The 23,480-nt window shown below is 44.3% G+C and overlaps 1 protein-coding gene across 1 annotated transcript in view; it reads right to left on the minus strand.

Moving 5' to 3' along the window:
• Positions 1-7,918: 7,918 nt before the first annotated feature.
• alg13 (ALG13 UDP-N-acetylglucosaminyltransferase subunit) overlaps positions 7,919-23,480 on the minus strand; it is a gene marked incomplete at both ends in the record, with an annotated part of 26,274 nt that continues 10,712 nt past the window's right edge. Inside the window, 16 exon segments of the mRNA XM_083662454.1 lie at positions 7,919-8,280; positions 9,188-9,301; positions 9,919-10,036; positions 11,561-11,601; positions 11,711-11,833; positions 12,622-12,742; positions 13,455-13,523; positions 15,764-15,819; positions 16,288-16,323; positions 17,382-17,550; positions 17,780-17,927; positions 19,110-19,220; positions 19,876-20,146; positions 20,841-20,929; positions 21,036-21,136; positions 23,208-23,272. Coding sequence (XP_083518580.1) covers positions 7,919-8,280; positions 9,188-9,301; positions 9,919-10,036; positions 11,561-11,601; positions 11,711-11,833; positions 12,622-12,742; positions 13,455-13,523; positions 15,764-15,819; positions 16,288-16,323; positions 17,382-17,550; positions 17,780-17,927; positions 19,110-19,220; positions 19,876-20,146; positions 20,841-20,929; positions 21,036-21,136; positions 23,208-23,272 — 1,994 coding nt within the window.

The raw sequence follows: 23,480 nt of genomic DNA on the forward strand, positions 1-23,480 counted from the left end.
TCTTCCTCGAAATTGCGCCTGATCTCTTGTGTTAAATTATGCATCGGATTTTTTTTTTTTCTGGTCCTGTAAAAAAAAAAGTTGTCTTTTAGCAGCGTTTGTGGGACGGTAATGCCACCTGACATTCGCTCCCCGCAGTCTCGGCTGTGGCCCCGCGGAAAAAAGGCTCCTCGTGATTGACAAGGACAAGAAGAGGAGTAGTCGCGCATTTCTGTTTTTGAATTGTCAACCGCCGCCGTGGGATTTGAGAGTTGAAGGATGAAACCGTGACATTGACTACAAGAAGAAGAAGCAAAAAAAGGACTTAAGCATGACAAGTGTGATTACAATATCCGGGGGAAAGTCATTTAGGGCGCCGAGGTAAAGATACAGGTCTCAACAGGACATTCAATTATTCATAACGCCGGGGAGAGTGGGCGAGCTACGTTCAAGGCCAAACAGCTTCAAGGGCGACGACGCGTTCTCAGATACCCGAGCAACACCGACAACACACCAGCGCCATTTACAGTAACGTCGCACACATTTCATCTTTTAGAAAGAAACGCCATAAATGACGGGCCACCCCAAACTACTGATCTCCCTTAATCCAACGCCAAGCCGTTTGAAGTTTAAACTCGTGACATTGAGTTTCCCCGCTGGGGAATCAATGCATTGGTCCATCTTGTGTCTTCAACTTAAGCAAGCAATGCATACAGAAGCTGTGATACAGTTTAATAAGGAGACCTGTGTGAACTGTGATCAATAGCTAGCGGATGAGTTTTCTGCTTTTACCGAGAACATTAAGCTATGTTTTCAACACGTGGGCTTAATTTAGCTGCCGGGGAGGTGGATGTAGACTCTGCTGTTTCCATTCTTGGCCATATGATTAAGTCTTGTGATTATTATGCTTCGGTTAACTAGTGATCACTCACACACACACACACACACAAGTAGCAGCTTGGCTGGAAGGTTTGCTAGGTATAAATGTAGGATCCATATTATATCCTCACAGGCAATAGATACTGTAGATAGCAGATAACCCCCCTCCCACCCCGCCCACACAGAGAGTACAGTACCAAAGTGTTATTATTAATTGGTGTAGCATGAGCCTGAGCCATGGATGAGAAGATGTGAAGAAGTGTGGAAGTGATGTGAAGAAGTGTGAAAAAAGCATGATCTCCTGTCATAAATAAATACAAAACTGAAATCCTCACACACACACACACACACACACACAGTCCAATTATTTCATCCTTTTGCTTTAGTTGAAATGTTTGAAACAGTATATTGTGCCTTAATAATCCACTATGTTCTGTTTTTCCTTCACATTTTGTGCTGCGTGTAGATCATTTTGCTTTGAAACCCATGGGAATCTGAAACACACCAGGCCCTCATGCCGGGCCCAGCCCCATACTGTGTGGACCAATTCAAACTAGTGGTGTGTTCCAGAGAAGAGGAAAAACCCAGTAGCCAGAATCAGACATGCGAGAGAAAGAAAGAGTCCTTATATGAAAGGCATATTATGGGCCTGCTTGTTGCTCAAAAAAAGACCTTATATAAAAAGGGAGCAAGTGGGCAATATCGGTTTCAATTTTTGTCACACTGATGATGTCACAATGTCTATGACATCATGAGTGATGTCATCAGTGACATTGTTATTGACCAAAATCATCTTATGACATCACTGATGACGTCATCATCACATGACAGTGATGTCATCAGTGATGCGAAGTTGAGCATGGCAATAGAGCGCATGCCAATAGAGCAGGAGAAGCCGCGCAGCGGTCGAGCTGCGTGCGGTGAGCCCCCTAGGGGGGGCGATACCCTAATGATATTAAATATATATATATTTCAAACGGACCATTTATCCCCATAGTTAACAATGATGCGGTTGCAAAGGACTCCTACAGTATGTTAAAAAGGTGAGTACTCACTACCTGCTGATTGTTGTGGATTGTTGTATTTTAGTTGAACAAGCAGGGCTGGAAACTGAAGTGTTTGTCCACAGTGGCACAGTGTCACACAATGTGGAATGATTTGTTCTCTTGGATATTCGTCATAATGCATTTCTTTCATCTGTGTGAGAAGTGCCTTCGGGAGGGGAGAGGAAGCCTAACGATGTCACAGTTCGTTATCAATATTATCAAGTTATTAAGTTACACCTGGCCTAGCGGAACCAATATAGTTAGCTCACCATTCGCTTCCCCCAATGTAACATTATTACAATCTCTATCCCTAGTGTTGACATGAGAGTGAAACTTACTCACGTATGTGTTTCGCAAGTTAACTCCGTCTAGCAAGAGTAACATGCAACTTACAGGTCGTTGTCTTCTTGTTCTTGACCTCCCGCTCTCCGTCATGGCGTGGCTCTGAAACGGGACACGATTCGCTCGGCGATCGATGCCCAGCTCCGTGGCGTCGGTGTAAGTTGGACCACCTCGAATGTCGCTTGTGCTTGTTTTCATGGAACGGATCTCTTGGCACTCCATCCCAAGACGTAGGGCCTAGTAGTGTTGCTTGTAGATAGGGGTGGGTACCGATCAGCAAGTAGTTCCCTGCGAAGTGGACTGCACAGAGTATTCAGACATGTTCAGTAAGAAGTCCAAACTGCAGGGAGCAAACATTTTTAGTTCAAAGGGAACTGTGTAGGGAGGAAGTGAACAACGTGTTGTTCACTTCGCCCAGTTGACAAGTAAGACTTCCCACGAGTCATTGTGCCTTACTGAATATACCTGCTGGCTTCTTTTGTTACCAGGATCATGCAGGGAGGAATGCCTGCGTTGGGACATTGCAGGGTGTTCCAAATGGAGAAATTCTGTTGAGGGAAGTTCCCTTAACCAACATTCCCTGAAAAGGGAGCAGGGACTAGAGAATACTGTTTATGTAGCTACACTGTGGATCGGAATGCAACAGATCAAAGTCCCTCTGTAGGAGGCCATTTACACCTGGCGCGCTAACATGTGGTTTCTGTGATCAGATTGCAATCTGATGGCAGAAATGGTTGTCCTCTCAATCCGCATAAAGTTGCTGTATCCAGATTGAAGAGGACACATTGCATTTACACTTGTGTTCAATGTGTACACACAATGCATCCCTGACCACCTCCGGAGGGGGTTTGGCCGATCAGATTGCAATGCGTTTTGGGGGTGTTTACACCTGGCATTTCAAGTGATAAAACACAATCTGGTTGCAATCTGATAACAGAAAACGCATGTTAGCGCCAGGTGTAAATGGTCTCTATTGTTCACTGTGCCTTGTAGCTAGTAGGTAGCATCTTAAGATGTTCTCAGTTGCATTCATCTCCAGTGCGCATATATTCTCAATGTCCAGTCGCCTCTTTGCTTGGCGACTGCTCCACATGCGTTACAAATACTCCTCAGTGTATTTGGCAGCCAAACAGCTGACCGCACTAGCTCACAGCAGGCGCGCCATGTTGACTCCAACGTGTCCGTGTCTCTCAGTTGCAGTCATCAGTTGTTGCCAATAAATAGATCGCCACGTGATCTTTTATACCCAGTAAAGTATGATGTCAGTAAAAATGAAAGAAATGATCTCTGATTAATATCATAATTATAATCTTTTGCTCTCGGCGCAGCGCCAACAGCGGCGAAGCAAACAAAGGCCCATGAGGGCAACACGGGTCAACGTGATGTACAAGGACGATGTCAACAAGAGGAGACTCATGAGGACATGAGACCCTTCAGTGTGTCTCACACTCTCACACACACACACACACACACACACTCGGAAGCCATGTTCAGTGGGCTGCAAATGCAGTGTGAGTGGATGTGAAAAGTATCACTGTTGTAGTGACACACTCGAGCGGGGAGCAACATTACGGACAGACACCCACACCAGATGCTGCGTGTGCCCCTGGACTCGGGCATCACTACGAGGGGAGAAAAGAGCCAGAGCGGGGCAAATAAGCACCTGTCACGTGCCAAGTGAAGTGTTAAGTGCACAAATTGTGGAGGCGAGGGTGATGTTTCCGTAGGGGTGACAGCTCTGGGGTCTGGGTTGCCACGTCAGGCCCTGGCATATCATGTGGAGCCCCCCCCGGCCCACCCCCGGACCCTGCCGCTCGCTGAGGGGCACAATGGCAACTGTTATTTACTGGCTGTCTGCCTCATTTGCCCATATTCATCCTGGCTGGCCATCACCAGGCCACAGGGGGTGTGTGTCGTCGCCCCCCACCCCACCACCCTGTCAACGCTGAGGGGCGGGCAAGTGGCAAAACAATCTCTGGCGAGCATTTAGATCGTTTATTCGGAGCGCGGGGTGTCAGCCGCAAAGCAAATTGCCCACATTTGTGCGCCGGGTGTCCTCACACCTCTCTCCCTTCAGGTCGTGGCGGGGAAAGGCGAGCCGCGGACGCTAGGTGCATCGGGCGGCGTGTCAAAGGGCCTCTTCGCAGACTAACACTAATCCCACATGAAGGCCTGACTGTGAACAGTGTGAAACTGCGAAATGTATGATAAATTGAGCGTGCCGGGGGGGGCTTTTTATTTCTGTGAAGTGCTGCTGTGGCCGGGCGGTCACAGGCATTGTTATGACTGTGGCTGTTTAGGATCATGGGAGTTGACAGTGCACCACTGGCAGCCATAGAAGGCGGATTTATCCGTTTTGTGTGCACCGATGAGCAGCAGTCACAGTGCGGGAGGGAAAAACACAAAGTTTTTACAGCCAGTTTGAACAGTTCTGAATATTTTAATAGAACTCAAGGTTATAATAAGCACTGAAGCGGGCCAATGGCATTTGCTAAAAAGCCTGATCTAACGGATGACCGCACTTAAGAATCACAATTCTTTCCATCTGACCACCTGTTGGCAAGGTGGTGTGAGCACATGAAAGGGATGAACTTTGCTAAGCAGCAGGTCTATTCAGTGATAAATGCATATGGAATGATTTTTTTTTTTTTTTTACCAGCTCATGTTTTCCTGATGTTCAAATGGCTCTACATGACACCGCATCAGCAGCCTCTCCAGTTGAGAAGAAACATCTGTAGGAGAGATGAGAACCATGTGAGCGAGTGTCCGTGAAGAGCACTATCTGTGCTTGCCCTTTGCTGCCACCCACAGTACAAAGTGAAACTGCGCCGACTGAGCTAGAGTGGATACAGCACAGTAGCTACCCTGTGTAGATTGTAATCATCTCTGCTGCTAGCTTTAAAAAAAAAAAGTGTGTGTGGTTGGTTTTTCTGTCTGAATAAGCCATAGAATACATGGCATTATTTATAGGTGTGTAATTAATTTGGTGCTTCTTTGCCTTCATTGCACATTAGAATACTGTCAAGCACATGTGAAATAGTTGTTTTTCACTGCCATCTGCTGGAAGATGGAGTGAAATACAATGCTCAAATGATCAATGACGACGTCCATGTGATTTAGGAAATTGCTCCCGACAGGTTATTATATCACAAATGAGAAACACAAGAGTAAACATCAAAGAGTAAACATGAGGCAGTTTACTCTCCTATTTTCAGATCAACTGTATAAAACAATGAGGGCAAACGTGTATTTACCACTACACCCCCGGCTGTGAACATATCTACCGGACAGTTGGGGAGCACCAGCCGGGAGACGTACAAAGAATCTGTCCTACTTGCACTCACCACTGCGGGTCACTGAACAGGCACAGACAACCAGCCGCTGGTGACGTGGAGTCAGAAAGAGATGCTGCAGCAGCAGCAGAACGGACCTGAACTAACAGATCCAGTCATGTTTCTGTATCGATCATCTCGGCAGAGAAACTCATGTTAGTAGCAGCAACGACTGTCTTGTCCACTTAAAAGCTGCGTTCACACCAGGGCGAAAAACGCTTCGCTCGTTCGAGTCTTGACGGGGCAAATTATTTATTTTTTCATGTTTTGGGTGATTTTGCTTAAATTTTTCCCCCCAATTGTACTTGGCCAATTCCCTCTGCTGTCCCGGTCATTGCTCCATTCCCTCTGCCGATCTGGGGAGAGTTGTAGACTAGCACATGCTCCCTCTGATACATGTGCATGATCTGGAGAGAGTTGTAGACTAGCACATGCTCCCTCCGATACATGTGCATGATCTGGAGAGAGTTGTAGACTAGCACATGCTCCCTCTGATACATGTGCATGATCTGGGGAGAGTTAGCACATGCTCCCTCCGATACATGTGCATGTCCAGTTGCTTCTTTTCACCTGAAAGCGAGCAGTTTCACCGGCAGGACATAGCGTGCGGGAGGATCCCGCCAATTTGCATCCCCCCCAAACAGGCACCCTGACTGACCAGAGGAGGCGCTAGTGCAGCGACCAGGTCTCACACCCCACCGGCTTCCCACTCGCAGACATGGCCAATTGTGTCTGTAGGAACGTCTGAAACAAGCTGAAGAAGTACCGCTGAAAGTTGAACAATTTCAACTCAAGCGAATGAGGTGAATTTCGCATCGTTCACGCCGCAAAACTTCACGTAACGGCGTCTGCTTGTGTGTTTGCATTGACTTTATGTAACCTCGACGTGCGAATTTTGCGGAATCTCACCTTGCTGTGGACGCACAGTGTCTGATATATATTTTCCATCAACAAGTCCTACTGGGGGGGATAGCTGTTAGTTCAGAAGAAGAAGGACCAATCAGCATAGTGAACCAGAACTCTTTATTAATCCAAAAATTAAATTATAAATAATATTGAACTTAAATATATTCCCTGAACAACAAACACAGGGACTAACCCCACCAACTCTGCAGCTCTCTTTTGATTGGCTGACTGACAGACACAAGCAACAGCTGGCGGCCTGAGTAAACTAAACAGAACTGATGAACCAGATGATTAAATAGTCATTGAAGTGCCGTTTTCTGTGGCAGCCATGCTGGCTCCAAGGCCACGTTCCATGTGAACAACGTAAACTCAAAATGTCAATGGTTCCTGTTATGTGACGCGTCGGTCTGCTTCTATCAGGGAAAAACCTTAACTCTTTAAACTTTGCTGTTTAAATTACATTTTGGCACTTTGGCTCCATCTTTTTGTTGGACAGTCTATTATGACCAGAACAATCTTCCGTATTGTGCTGTAAAGCATCAGCGACAGAATTATTTTCCCTGAAGTCGTAGCAAATGTTTCAGAGATGTGAGGGTTTTCCTGCCGCTGCGTTACTGTGGCTTGTTAGCACAGTAAGCATTCTTAATAGAAACCAAATGGTGTGGCTAGCCGCGAGCTAACGAGTGAGGTATCTTGGAGTCTGGTGGTCCTGTTGAAAACTCACATCTTCTCTTCAGCCTTTTATTCAGCTGTGCCTAATGCTAAAGCTAATGCCTGACAGCGCAGCTGCTGGTTGTTACTGAAGCGTTACAGGGTTTCAGCAGGACACCGATAGTGAGGTAGATAACCGTAAATAGAGTGTGTGTGCGTTACATGCTAGCAAGTTATGTAGTGTGTGTCACCGTGTGTTAAAGCCCAGTCTCTCCCTCAAATGCCCAGCGCAAAACGTAGTTTCACAGTAACGGCTCAAACATTGTTACAGGCAACAACAAAAACATTGGCCTATTCTTTCACGTTGCTATTGAAATAAGCCTGCTTAGGGTGTAGAGGCCGGAGTGGTGGACGCTGCCTTTGACACCAGAGAACCGGGGTTCGATCCCGGCGTGTTCAAAGTATTATATATATTATAATATATTTCGACCATAAGCCATATTTAACGTTTTTGTTATTTAAGCCCAACCCAAACCATAACTCTAACTAAGCTGTTTTAAGAGCCTAAACTGAACCTAGTTTTTGTAGTTGCCTAACCTTAACCAACGTGGTGACATTTTCAAATTAACCGACGTGGCGTTTTCCAAATTACCGACTTTTGTTATGTTGAGATTCTATGTATCGGATTCTACGTTTGCAGCCGTTACTGTGAAACAACGTTTAGCGCTGTATATTCAACACAGTTTGCTGTGAGCCTGGGCTGTGTGTTACTGTGCGTGTGTGTTACATGCTAGGCGGTATGTAGTGTGTAGCAGAGTGGTGAGGTGACGGGCCCGTGATATAACCCACCACGTGGGTGGTGTTGGGGGCAGGGCAGTAGACTCGTGGGGCGGGGCCTCCTGTCTGGAGGGCCCCCCAGTGGGCGGGGCTAGCCTGGGGGAGGTAGGTGTGGTAGGAGGAGTGGTGGGGGAGGTGGGCTGGGGGAAGGGGGGGCGGAGATGAGAGGTACGGAGGGGGAGGGGCCTCGTAGGGCAGGTGCAGCACGGGGGGAGGAGGGGGGAGATGTTGCTCCTGGTAGAGGAGCGGCGGGGGGGCGGAGCCTGGAGGCACAGAGGGGTTGGAGCCGTCCACAGAGACACCGGGGCCTAAAGAGAGGAGAGTAACAGATAAACGGTCAAAGATACAGCAGAGACGTAACATAAGAGGTCGTAGAAGATACAGCAGAGACGTAACATAGAGGTCGTAGAAGGTAAGCGACTGTCCGCCTGCGTCATCGCTTGGATCTGTGGGGTCTCACTGCGCTCCTCATGTCAACAGACAGACAAGCACTCCGTGAGTCAACGCCAGTCACTCTATGTGTGATAACCATGGAAACATTTATCAAGTTAGCTTGGCATAGTCCTAACTATATAGCCTAGCTTAAAGGTCCATATTTTAGCATTAACCTTAGTTGTAATATTGTATATCAATATTATGTGACTCACTATGTGGAGCTCCCAGATTTGCTCCTCAATACTTGCAATGTCGCTTTTGGCCAGCAGATAATGTGGTTGGACGGTGTGTTTGACATTGTAGGGTCAATGAAATTTAACGTCATCAGTAATGGAATTTTGGAGCCCCCCCAACACAATGCAGTGCAATGTAGGGCTGCAACTAATAATTGTTCTAATTGTCGATTAATCTTTTGATTGTTTTCTTGGCTAATTGATTAGCCTATAAATTGTCACAGCGTGGTGAAAAATGTTAAATCACTTTTCCCCCAAAGCCCAAGAGGACGTCCTGCTTTTGTCCTGACCAACAGTTCGCAACCCAAAGATAATCAGTTTGCTGTCATAGAACACTAAAGAAACCAGAAGCTGAACGAGATAATACTAGTATTTTTTCTTTTTAAAAATGAGTCTAAATGATTAATCCATTATACAAATAGTTGGCGATTAATTCGACTAATCGAGTAATCATTGCAGCTCACAGGTATGCTTGTGTTAAATCAGCCTGTCTTCACTAAATACCTGATGTGACTTTCATTATAAAGTTGTTGATGTCAGTACTGACCACTGCTGTGTCCATCTGTCTGTCCGTCTCCTGCTCTGCTGGAGTCTGGGTAGGAAGTGGGGAGTTGGTGGGACCCGGGGCCTCGGCCTGCCTCCATGTAAGACTGAGGGGCAGCTGGGGGTAGAGAACAACATATAGGGGGTAAGACTGAGGGGCAGATGGGGGTAGAAGACAACATGTACAGGGTAAGACTGAGGGGCAGATGGGGGTAGAAGATAACATGTATGGGGTAAGACTGAGGGGCAGATGGGGGTAGAAGACAACATGTACAGGGTAAGACTGAGGGGCAGATGGGGGTAGAAGATAACATGTATGGGGTAAGACTGAGGGGCAGATGGGGGTAGAAGATAACATGTATGGGGTAAGACTGAGGGGCAGATGGGGGTAGAAGACAACATGTATGGGGTAAGACTGAGGGGCAGATGGGGGTAGAAGACAACATGTATGGGGTAAGACTGAGGGGCAGATGGGGGTAGAAGACAACATGTATGGGGTAAGACTGAGGGGCAGATGGGGGTAGAAGACAACATGTACAGGGTAAGACTGAGGGGCAGATGGGGGTAGAAGACAACATGTACGGGGTATCAAACAGTCACAGGTTCTTATTCCAACCAATAACTACAGCAGGTGATCTCACTAACAGGTGATTCTATTACCAGGGAACTGAAGTGAAGGGTTTGGTTTCACCCAATAACCAATCAAAGCATCATCTGTCAGATCACTGGTCTTACCATGCAGTGGCATGTCCTGGTTGGGGGGGCCGAGGTAGGGGGGGTAGGCATGGTAGGGGTAGGGGGCCTCCGGCGAGGGGGGGGGATACGCCTGCTGCCAGAAGCTCTGATGGTACCACTGTTGGGGGGTGGGGGTTATATATTAAATACCATCAACTGGAAGGCAGTTGATGGTGAGACAGTAGCCTGGCATCAAGCATCAGTAGCCTGATATTACTCACAATCAAGAACATAAGTGAGATACTTCTCTCGAGAAGTCATTCTTCTAATTTAAGGGCCAAACTCCCTCATGATGGGATAGTATGTATAGATTATACCTTTTCTGAACCCTTATAGTCCTGAGTATTCCATCTATTGATGTTTGTGTCTGAGATGTTCCTAGATGTCACAGTGCTCAAATAAAGACTATAGTTTAGACTCACAACTGTACTTGAATGAAAGCTAAGAAGCTACCCTTTAAAATGCCGTCAAACATGTTCTCATAGTAAATGAGCCTAGAATAGGATATGCATCAGCGCCTAGAATCAAATTGTATGGGCTGGCTAACTTCATGAGCCGATAACTGTGACAAAGCTACCATTCTGCAAAGGCTATCATACTAAAATATCATCTATGGACATATACCTTTTCAAAAATCTTGATTAGAATTTGCCCACCCGAGTGATACCGAAATCTGGTCTGGCCCATGGACTAATTAGCTAGCTAACATTAGCATGGCTAAAAAAAGGGGGTTTTAACATTAGTGATATTACCGCCTTGGATTGGGGCATTTCTAGAAGTTCAACCAATCGACACACACTTAACATCTGAACCACTTAAGGTTCCTCTTATGTTGGGAAAGTACATACCCTGAAGTAGGTGCTAGACAAGTCCCTCAAAACGGTGTTCGAAGAACTACTATTGTCCCCAGTTCCTGTGGTTTCTCCAACTGTGCTTAGAACAATGAAAAGGTTCCTCCGGTCCGAAAGCGCCTATTGCCTTCACTCCAACCGGTTTCCGTGGGGGAAATCCCTGAGGGGGATTTGATTTTCCCCAACCAATCACTAGAGACCAACAATGTATCCGCCGGAATCTAATCCAGTGTGGAGAACGCAAAAAACATCTCCCCTGTGAATAAATGCCTTCAAAGCAGAGTGCTGTTCGGATTTCAGTACCAAGTAATTGGTCATTTTTATCGATTTAGAACAACCTTGATAGCGTCTATCTCCACCGGGGTTCAAAGCGAGCTCTGGTGATACCAAAAAGTGATGTGAAAACACTGCAGACTGCTGATTGGTCAGACAGAATTGTCATCATTTCGCGACATGGGACATCCTGCACAATGTTAACGCTAATGTTAGCTATAGCTACCAGGTTAGCTTACCCTTTTGCGTCGCCATTGAGCAACCAGAATTGTCTCATCGAGTGTTGATGTATGATTTCTCAAACTCTCCTGTTTTTTCCCCAGCAGTCTTTTGCTATAGTCCTTTGCTGCTTTTAGCCTCTCTTGCAATAAAACCGGTCTTGATATTCTCGATGTGTGTTTCGCGTTGGAGGGGAGGAATTTTGTGCGCCGTTACTATCCTATGATTTGAGCAGGTACCCTTGCAGTGAGAAAGCGCCATGAGTTGAACTTAGTTAAAAAATTAAAAAAATAAATTACCTGGACTCCTAAATTAAAGTAGTACTGGAGAACTCTGCAGTCTGGAGAAAAAAAAGAAGTGATAGGAAAGAGATTTACAGAATGGAATATTGGTGCATTACATTCATCTTCAAAAACAAAACATTAAAGTTGAATTTGGTGAACTCTGACCTCTTGGTAGGTCGCTGCCATTGGGGTCGTATGAGTAAGGGGGCGGGGCCATCACAGTGCACAGAGGCTCACTGTTCAACTCATTAACCAACCAACCAGAGGTGGCTGGGATCGCCATGGGAGCTAGTAACAAAAACAACAACATGGTAGAGAATATATAGCCATCTGTATGTTTGAAATATTCAGTCATAATCAGGAAACATTTTCATCCCAAACAGACAAACAGCTGAAACCCTTCGGCATTGACTTGACTACCTTTACACGGGTGGCAATAATCTGACTATTGATTTTATTCTAAATACGACAATATTTCAATAAAAGGTGTTTACTGAGCAGGCGACGCGCAATATGTTTTGTCTGGCATTTATTACAGGTTAAAATTTGTATTGTAATAAATAAATAAATAAAAATCATAATTGACAGAAGCAATCAAGAAAAATCTTTGGATTACAGGGACATCTGAATGAGATAAATCCTCATGCAATAGAAATTCTCTCAGCCCATTTTGCCAGATCAGACAGGCAGGTTACAGCATAGATGACATGGGTGAATTGGTTGCTCAAAGGGATCTGCCCATCATGGGTCCTGATTTATGAAGATTATCTTGCTGAACAGACCTTATTTCAAGCATATAACCAAAATCCCCATACAAAAATCCCATTGAACTTTAGACAATGGAACTGCAAGTGCTAACACCCACGTCCTCCGGACTCATTCCTGCATTACTCTATTGCTTACTCCGACTAGAACCTTATTCAGGTCAAGGTCATCAGAACATGCCGTCTACATGGTAGTGTCTTATTCAGAGTATTGTCTTAATATCGGAATATTGCAGTCCATGTAAACTTAGTCACTGACTGATACAGACAATACATTCTGTTAACTGAAAGAGATAGTGAGTGTGTGTGTACCTGTGCGGGGCTGACTGTGTGCTGGGGGGGTCATGTGAGGGGCCGGGGGGGTGTGATGAGAGGAGGAAGATGAGGAGGAAGAGGAGGGTGAAGAGCAGATGACGGCTGACGGCTTGACCACCTGACACACACACACACACACACATCAGTGCCTCTCCTGAAACGGACTCGTCGAGCTGGCCCAACTTCTCATTAGTATTGTTTGAATGGAGAGTTAATATCTTTATTTATATATCACCTTTCAAACTGAGGTTATAAAGTGCTTTACACCAGAGACATCAAAAAAATAGCAACAGACTACCACCAAAACAAAGGATGACTGACAGAAGTATAGCCTGATATCTAATTTATAAATGCTTTGTAAGCCATAGAGAGTCCTCACTTTAGACTACCTTAACTAACAATTACTACCTTAATTAAATTCTATCCGTATGGACACTGACATCGCCTGAAATGCTCGACCAAATCTGAAGAGTGGAGCCGTCGCGATTCAGGAGTGTGGAACCAGGCTAATATAATTAGATAAAACACAAACAATCAACAAAAGCTGCACTTTAAAAACTAACAGGAGCAGAGGAGTGCATTTATCCTGTTAATATGAAACTTGATTTCATCGTCATTATTGGGTCACTGCAGCCAGCAAGATAAAGCGAGGAAAAACAGAATATAAATCAGAATACAGCTACAACAAATTAAATCAAATGTATGAATGAGTATGAACATGATTATGGCAATATATGAATTACAACATGTAGGCAGGATGTGCAAACGAGTCGTGCAAGAAATAAAATCTAAGTATAATATTAAAATATATCAGAAACCTCTCTATGTACCTGCTGCATGTAGTTGCCCATGCTGTCAGGTGGGGAGTCAGCAGCAGCAGCACCTCCTTCCTGGACAGCCTAGCAAACAGACAAGAAAACACTTTTTGGCATTTTTCCCTCACCATAGCTCACAATCACTTCCATTACAGTTACAGTCAAGAGTCAGGAGTTCCAACAAGAGAATCAGCTTTAAGTCCTGCATCACCAACATTACAGTAAGGAGGTCAAAGATCATGGGTCAGTCGTAAGTGATGTCAGGTGTTAAGATAATACAAGATAATTATCTTGTTAATTCATAAGACAAACCCATCTCAATTCAGAAAAACACAACTGTCTTAATTCATGAGATAATCACCTTGTTAACTCAGAAAATTAGGTTAAAAAAAATCAAGTGAATGCATTACACTTATTTACCAGGTTAGTCGTTAGTGATGTCAGGTGTTTCCCAGGTTATTTAACTAGTTCGTGATGTCGGGTGTTTCCCAGGTTAGTTAGCTAGTTAGTGATGTCAGGTGTGTCCCAGGTTAGTCAACTAGTTAGTGATGTCAGGTGTTTACCAGGTTAGTCATTAGTGATGTCAGGTGTTTCCCGGGTTAGTTAACTAGTTTGTGATGTCGGGTGTTTCCCAGGTTAGTTAACTAGTTAGTGATGTCAGGTGTGTCCCAGGTTAGTCAACTAGTTCGTGATGTCAGGTGTTTCCCAGGTTAGTTAACTAGTTAGTGATGTCGGGTGTTTCCCGGGTTAGTTAGCTAGTTAGTGATGTCAGGTGTTTCCCAGGTTAGTTAACTAGTTAGTGATGTCAGGTGTTTCCCAGGTTAGTTAACTAGTTAGTGATGTCAGGTGTTTCCCAGGTTAGTTAACTAGTTAGTGATGTCAGGTGTTTCCCAGGTTAGTTAACTAGTTAGTGATGTCAGGTGTTTCCCAGGTTAGTTAACTAGTTAGTGATGTCAGGTGTTTCCCAGGTTAGTTAACTAGTTAGTGATGTCAGGTGTTTCCCAGGTTAGTTAACTAGTTAGTGATCTCAGGTGTTTCCCAGGTTAGTTAACTAGTTAGTGATGTCAGGTGTTTCCCAGGTTAGTTAACTAGTTAGTGATCTCAGGTGTTTCTCAGGTTAGTTAACTAGTTAGTGATGTCAGGTGTTTCTCAGGTTAGTTAACTAGTTAGTGATGTCAGGTGTTTCCCAGGTTAGTTAACTAGTTAGTGATGTCAGGTGTTTCCCAGGTTAGTTAACTAGTTAGTGATGTCAGGTGTTTCTCAGGTTAGTTAACTAGTTAGTGATCTCAGGTGTTTCCCAGGTTAGTTAACTAGTTAGTGATGTCAGGTGTTTCCCAGGTTAGTTAACTAGTTAGTGATCTCAGGTGTTTCCCAGGTTAGTTAGCTAGTTAGTGATCTCAGGTGTTTCCCAGGTTAGTTAACTAGTTAGTGATGTCAGGTGTTTCCCAGGTTAGTTAACTAGTTAGTGATGTCAGGTGTTTCCCAGGTTAGTTAACTAGTTAGTGATCTCAGGTGTTTCCCAGGTTAGTTAACTAGTTAGTGATGTCAGGTGTTTCCCAGGTTAGTTAACTAGTTAGCGATCTCAGGTGTTTCTCAGGTTAGTTAACTAGTTAGTGATGTCAGGTGTTTCCCAGGTTAGTTAACTAGTTAGTGATGTCAGGTGTTTCCCAGGTTAGTTAACTAGTTAGTGATCTCAGGTGTTTCTCAGGTTAGTTAACTAGTTAGTGATGTCAGGTGTTTCCCAGGTTAGTTAACTAGTTAGTGATTCTCAGGTTAGTTAACTAGTTAGTGATCTCAGGTGTTTCTCAGGTTAGTTAACTAGTTAGTGATCTCAGGTGTTTCCCAGGTTAGTTAACTAGTTTGTGATGTCAGGTGTTTCCCAGGTTAGTTAACTAGTTAGTGATGTCAGGTGTTTCTCAGGTTAGTTAACTAGTTAGTGATCTCAGGTGTTTCTCAGGTTAGTTAACTAGTTAGTGATCTCAGGTGTTTCTCAGGTTAGTTAACTAGTTAGTGATCTCAGGTGTTTCCCAGGTTAGTTAACTAGTTAGTGATGTCAGGTGTTTCCCAGGTTAGTTAACTAGTTAGTGATGTCAGGTGTTTCTCAGGTTAGTTAACTAGTTAGTGATGTCAGGTGTTTCCCAGGTTAGTTAACTAGTTAGTGATCTCAGGTGTTTCTCAGGTTAGTTAACTAGTTAGTGATGTCAGGTGTTTCCCAGGTTAGTTAACTAGTTAGTGATGTCAGGTGTTTCTCAGGTTAGTTAACTAGTTAGTGATGTCAGGTGTTTCCCAGGTTAGTTAACTAGTTAGTGATCTCAGGTGTTTACCAGGTTAGCAGAAGGCTCTGTAGCAGTGTAGGCCACTGGGTTCTGGAAGCCTGGATCTGAAACACATTTTATATTAGAGACTCTTAAGGGGTGTAGCGGAGGATTTTACAGTAGGGTTGGGCAATAGCTTTTATTTTCACATCATCCAATCGTGGTTACTCAAGATCACTGATAGCCGATAATCTCTAATACTTTTCTTTATGATAATGAGACTTATTCCTATTTAATGACATTAAACATTTTTACAAGAAAATCGATCATAATATTAAAAGAAAATATATATATATATATATATTATTGAATACAGCCTACAGAAGAACGTAGACGGAAAACGTATATGATATGCCAAAACAATATATCTGCGATAGGCCAAATCAAGCCCATATCGGCCGATTAAATCGGCAGTCATGTTTTGTCAGTTGTTTCATTGACTGCAATCTGAAAAGGTCAGTACAGTGGTTGATAAAAAGCAGATGACTTAGTAGCACTTTACAATGCCTTCTACATTTAGGAAAGCTACTCACCCTGTGTGGTGTAGATGTATTCGTCTGTGTATTCAGCTGAGAGAGAGAGAGACAGAGAGACAGTTTGTCATCTTCACCACATGTCCATTCAGCCATGCAGCAGACTGGCTGACAGTGAGCATGTAGAGCTTCAAACCGGTGACCTTCCAGTCACGGGACATCATACGTTCTAGTGTAACTGTCCACTGTGTTTTGTGTTAAAGTCCCTGGAAACCAAAATCCACAAAAACGTTCTATGTTATTTAGGGTCTTATGTTAGTCATTTTGTGCCTCCGAAATTATTATACATTACTTTCAACCTAAAGCCTTAAAATCGACACTTTTCTACAAGATTCTACAAAGTACTTCCTCATTGAAGAGAGCAGTGCGCGAGGTGCTAAAACGCAGGAGCTTATGACGTCATAAGCTCTATATAACCTTTGTACACGCGCGCAATCTGCCCTTCTCCTTTTGTCCGTTCTTTGCCCCCAGTGACAGCGCTCCCTCAGTGTCCGTCTGCCTCCCACTCTGTGCCGAGCGCTATGCTTCTCTCTCTCTCTCTCGGGACTAGTGTGAGAGAGAGCACAGAGAGAGACACACAGCCTGGTGACGCGAGGTTACTCACACATACATACACACACTGCGCTGTGCAGTCGCAGCAACATCTCTCCCTCTCCGCACGCGCGCGCACGCGCACACACACACACACACACACACACACCGTGTGTGTGTTCGACACACGCACTGGATCTCTCTTTCTCCGTTTCCCTCCCCCCCTCTCTCTTGCGCTCTCTCTCTCGGAGGAGGAGAGAAATGTCCCTGCTGCAGACGGGACACGCCCACACAGTCCACGGGAGAAAATGCACTCTAAAAAGTAATTGATTCTCATGACTTTTGCCAGACTGTCAAACCTAAATTTATATACTTTGCGACGTTCATCATCGTTCAAATTTGGCTGGTGGCTTATTAACATAGGCTCCTGTGATGTGATGAACTCAAAATGCTAAATAATAAAGAAATATTTCTGGTTTCCAGGGACTTTAAATTATTTTTCTGGGTGATAATACTTTCAAATATCCATATATTAAATTTTCTTTTACCCCATCCCCTCTCACCCCGGTCCTCCACAGTGCTGGTGTCCTCCTGGTCCTCCTCTGATGATGTCACCGGGGGCTTCCCAGGAGGAGGAGTGGGGGGGGGAGGCCCTGGGCCTCGCTGGACCCAATAGGAGGAGGCGGAGGGAGGAGGAGGCGGAGCTCCCATCATGGGTGGAGGAGCCTGGCCCTGTGCGTATATGGGGGGGGTCAGATACGTAAGGGATAATTTAAAAAACAAATAGAAAAAAAAGTAACTTGAAATTAGCTACTTTTTACTTTTACTCAAGTAGATTTATTAAACCAGTAAAATGTCATTGAAGTAACAGTACTTCGACTTGAGTAGATTCTTTGTGTACCGTTTCCACCCCTGCTCTTATGCTAATATGACACACTGTACAGGTAAGAGCATGCCTCACCTGCAGTGGGGGGAAGCCGGCGTCGTTGGTATGATCCAGCTGGTAGTAAGTAATGCTTCCATCCATCTCGCCGGGCTCCTCCCCGCCCTCGCCCATAGATCCAAAGTGACCGTCCTTACCGAGCGAGGTCATCTGCCGACGACTGCGCCTGCAAGCAACCACACAGCCAATCAGCAAGAACTCTGCTTATGGAGCTGGAGACGATTCAAACAAATACACAAATCGCACACAACAAAAGAAAAGTGAGTTGGGCGTTTCCATCTGCAGGTTGACATAAGCATGGCTTTTACTGGCTCAGAATGACGCACAACTAAGTATGATCGGCCCCATCCCATCCTGCTTACTGTCGTGCGTACGCGTACATTTGACTTTTGGGTTAAGCCTACTGTAGGATACACTAGACAACTTTCAAAATCCTCACAGAATATGAAAAGACTGGTTCCTGAAGATTCTTTTATGACGGCTGACAAACTGGGGGTCATACACTTAAACGACTGGGAACGACTGGAATCACAGGTCATCATCACACACTAGCCGACTCATGTCACTGCAACTGAACACCACCAAACACGGAAGCTAGGCGGTTTTACCTTCAAAATAAAAGCGTTTATTACTGACTCAGTCACTATGTTTTCTTAATTTCCTCTTTGGTACTTGGGGCATTTCGCATCACACGAAAGAAACGTTGCAATGGTGCTTTTATTAAAATTTTATTTTGAAGGTTATAACCCATTCAAGAGAATACAATTTCCGGGGTTAGCCTCACAAAATGGAACAGTGATATGCCCACTGGTCCAGAATCGGCTGGTAAATTCAAACATGTTTGATATAATGGTTGTGGCTCTGACTGGCTGATGTTGGGAGGCAGTACACACTTGACAATTAGAATCTGTACCCATCAGACACTTACAGATTTTGGTGCACACTGGCCATGCCGACTGCCCACAACTGGCTAGTGTAGACTGTGATAGACTGTGCCCCACTGGAAATCCTGTGCAAAATCAGGGGAAAAGTCTTGTAGTGTAACCTCAGCTTTAGTGTGTATTCAGGGTTATACTGACGTCTCTAGACTAAAACTAACCTAAAACCAGCGCAAAGCGGTCGGTAAAATTTGAATAAAGGGGCACGAACAAAGGGGCGAGTTGAGTCTCGGTTCCAGTTATTCAGATATTGAAACAAGCTCCATTTATTTTTTCATGTTAACATGTTGAACATGTTAAGTACCAATATATGAATGAAAAGTAGGACAAATTAATTTTGAAGGTGCAAAACAAAAGAAAAAACAAAGAAATACGGTAATGAAACAAACAAATATTCACTTGTTTTTTACCTGGAGCGGAAGGCATAGTTGTCGTAACCATGGTAATATCGTCTCCCGGGGGGGTGATAATAGGCCAACTGTGGGCCAATGAGGTGACGGTTCAGGAAGCGGGTGGAGCTTCTGACCGGAATCCATGTGGCACAGACAGACAGACAGACAGACAGAGACAGGAGGAGCGAATCAAAGACGAGTGCATGTTCACCTGAACTGATGAAGACTTGCTGTAGTATTATGAGCATGACAGGGATTCCGCTAGACTTTTTTTCTGACAGCCAATGCGGCCAATAATGTCCCAGAATTCCGGCCATATATAATATCTACTGGCCACTAAAACAAACAAATAAATAAAAATCAGATGTTATACAATTGTTGGTTCCTAAATAAACATTTTGAATCAATTTATTTCTCTGTAGTCTATTCTGTATAGTCTCTATAGTCGATATTTAGTCCAGTGTTGTCATTAAGAGGCCGACTTTGCAGCAAAAATATTTAATTGGTCGTCATTCAACAGGCATGCATGCCATTCTCGGTAAGGACGCTTTCCTTATTGAAACACAGACAACATGCACGCTCCTATATCTATCTGCATTTGCGGACACTTATTATGAGGAGATTTCTCCTGGACATTGCCCTGATGAAAAAACAAAAAATGTAAAGCTTTTTGGCTGACAATGCTCAAAACAAAAGTGGCGTTACACCAAGGAGAGAGTAAGAAACATAACACACGGCACTGAAACAAATAATATTGGTCAGTTAGTGAATTAGTCGGACAGACCTGGGGGCTCCGTAGCGCGGCGGTCTGGCATTGTGGTGGTGGTGGTGGTGTGGGGGAGCATAGGGGTCATACGACAGCCCTCCCGCAGAGGGAGGCGGGGGAGGGCGGGTGTGGCCGCCCGGCTGGAAGCGAGGGGGCAGGGCGGAGGGGCCGTGGCCTCCGTATGATGAGGGCGGAGCCATCATAAGCTCCGGCCCCTTCACCCCCCCACTGCCACGAGACTTCCTGAAGTAGCGCTGGCGGTGATGACGCTGTCCACGAGATTCAGAGTCTGAGAGAGAGAGCGAGAGAGGGGAAGAAAACTAAAATCACTTGACAGACCGCAAAATTAGGACAATAGGACAATTCAGTTTTATTCGCTATTCATTTTCTATACTTTTAAAGGAACAGTTCACCGAAAAATGAAAATTCAGCCATTATCTACTCATCCCAATGTCAATGGAAGGATGGGTGAAGCTTTTTAGTCCACAAAGCAGTCAGGAAGTTTCACAACACCGTTGCAGAGTTCTCCTAAAAACCTGAAGTGGATGGTGACCAACTTTCAAATGTAAAAAACAAATGAGAGAAAGAAAAAAGAAAATATTTTCACTGTAGCTGTGAGCTGAAAGTGTCGTTTTCACTTTCGCCTCAGGGCTACAGTGATGTTTCAGCTAAAAACAGGGTGTTTATGACATCTTTTCAAGTCAACTTGGTTTTTTTTCTTGTCGGTTTTTTTACGTTTGAAAGTTGTCACATCCACGTCAATTGTTTTGGAGAATTCTGCAATGGTGTTTTGCTGTGAAACTCCACGAATGTTTTGTGGACTAAAAAACTTCACACGTCCGTCCATCTGCATGGGGGTGAGAAGATATTGACTGAATTGAAATGCTTGGGTGAACTTATCCTTTAATGTTATTTGTGACTGTAACTTGATTTGTAACTTGGTGGATGTATTCTACTCATTTGGCTGATATGATGTCACATACCCAGATCCCCTTTCCGACTCGGAGCGCCACAGACGTTCCACGCCGGAACTGGATTCACTGGCTTCAGATTGGTTAGAGGAACCAAATGTCTGAGAGAGAGAGAGAGGCTGTTTAGTCCTTCAGCTCCTTCTTATACAGCAGTGTGTGTGTGTGTGTGTGTGTGTGTGTGTGTGTGTGTGTGTGCGCATGTGTTACTTCTCTCCCAGCTCCTCTATGAAGACAGTGACAGCAGCAGCGTGTGTTCCTACTTCCTGGATGAAGGCATTGTAGTATTTCCCCTTAGGCTCCAGACGCACCTGATAGACACACACACACAAAACATAGGCAAGGCAAGGCAGTTTTATTTGTAAACTTCATACACTGAGGCAATTCAAAGTGCTTTACAGAGTAATAAAAGTAATATTTACAATATTTACAATTACAACGTGCAAAAGTACAGATACGAGATCCACAAGATAAAAGACTTATAGGTCAGCTAGTGCAGCTCAAATCAAGTGAAATGGAAAGATAAAAGAACACAACAAACTGTCATGTAGCTCTTTTGAGTCCCTAGATAAAGTGGTCATCTAGCGCTTTCAGCTCTGTCATCGAGCCGTTTGAGTTCCTAGATAAACCTCTGTCATCTAGCTATTTGAGTTCCTAGATACTGTAGACCTCTGTCATCTAGCTCTTTGAGTTCCTAGATAAACCTCTGTCATCTAGCTCTTTGAGTTCCTAGATAAACCTCTGTCATCTAGCTCTTTGAGTTCCTACAGTAGATAAACCTCTGTCATCTAGCTCTGAGTTCCTACAGTAGATAAACCTCTGTCATCTAGCTCTTTGAGTTCCTAGATAGACCTCTGTCATCTAGCTCTTTGAGTTCCTACAGTAGATAAACCTCTGTCATCTAGCTCTTTGAGTTCCTACAGTAGATAAACCTCTGTCATCTAGCTCTTTGAGTTCCTACAGTATATAAACCTCTGTCATCTAGCTCTTTGAGTTCCTAGATAAACCTCTGTCATCTAGCTCTTTGAGTTCCTAGATAGACCTCTGTCATCTAGCTCTTTGAGTTCCTACAGTAGATAAACCTCTGTCATCTAGCTCTTTGAGTTCCTACAGTATATAAACCTCTGTCATCTAGCTCTTTGAGTTCCTAGATAAACCTCTGTCATCTAGCTCTTTGAGTTCCTAGATAGACCTCTGTCATCTAGCTCTTTGAGTTCCTAGATAGACCTCTGTCATCTAGCTCTTTGAGTTCCTACAGTAGATAAACCTCTGTCATCTAGCTCTTTGAGTTCCTACAGTAGATAAACCTCTGTCATCTAGCTCTTTGAGTTCCTACAGTAGATAAACCTCTGTCATCTAGCTCTTTGAGTTCCTACAGTAGATAAACCTCTGTCATCTAGCTCTTTGAGTTCCTACAGTAGATAAACCTCTGTCATCTAGCTCTTTGAGTTCCTACAGTAGATAAACCTCTGTCATCTAGCTCTTTGAGTTCCTACAGTAGATAAACCTCTGTCATCTAGCTCTTTGAGTTCCTACAGTAGATAAACCTCTGTCATCTAGCTCTTTGAGTTCCTACAGTAGATAAACCTCTGTCATCTAGCTCTTTGAGTTCCTACAGTAGATAAACCTCTGTCATCTAGCTCTTTGAGTTCCTAGATAAACCTCTGTCATCTAGCTCTTTGAGTTCCTACAGTAGATAAACCTCTGTCATCTAGCTCTTTGAGTTCCTACAGTATATAAACCTCTGTCATCTAGCTCTTTGAGTTCCTAGATAAACCTCTGTCATCTAGCTCTGAGTTCCTAGATAAACCTCTGTCATCTAGCTCTTTGAGTTCCTAGATAGACCTCTGTCATCTAGCTCTTTGAGTTCCTAGATAAACCTCTGTCATCTAGCTCTTTGAGTTCCTAGATAGACCTCTGTCATCTAGCTCTTTGAGTTCCTAGATAGACCTCTGTCATCTAGCTCTTTGAGTTCCTAGATAAACCTCTGTCATCTAGCTCTTTGAGTTCCTAGATAAACCTCTGTCATCTAGCTCTTTGAGTTCCTAGATAAACCTCTGTCATCTAGCTCTTTGAGTTCCTAGATAAACCTCTGTCATCTAGCTCTTTGAGTTCCTAGATAAACCTCTGTCATCTAGCTCTTTGAGTTCCTAGATAAACCTCTGTCATCTAGCTCTTTGAGTTCCTAGATAAACCTCTGTCATCTAGCTCTTTGAGTTCCTAGATAAACCTCTGTCATCTAGCTCTTTGAGTTCCTAGATAAACCTCTGTCATCTAGCTCTTTGAGTTCCTAGATAAACCTCTGTCATCTAGCTCTTTGAGTTCCTACAGTAGATAAAGCTATGTGATCTTCTAATGGACTACAGTCAGACTGGACTCTACCTGACACTTGTCTCCCAGGAAGTACTGCCTCCCTGCAAACACCATGTAGTCCGTCTTCTGCATCTCTATCACATGCGCACGCACGGGGCGGACACACACACACACACACACACACACACACACACACACACACACACACACACACACACACACACACAGAGTGAGTGTCTGTCTCTCTGCTGTTACTCTGCAGAGAGACAGACAGGTAGCCTGGAGCTGTCTATGCAGGGTCACAGCACAGTTTTACAGTAATCACCTTACAAACTAGTCAAT

The sequence above is a fragment of the Poromitra crassiceps genome (genome assembly GCF_964638095.1).
Source record: "Poromitra crassiceps genome assembly, chromosome: 28".
NCBI lineage: Eukaryota > Metazoa > Chordata > Actinopteri > Beryciformes > Melamphaidae > Poromitra > Poromitra crassiceps.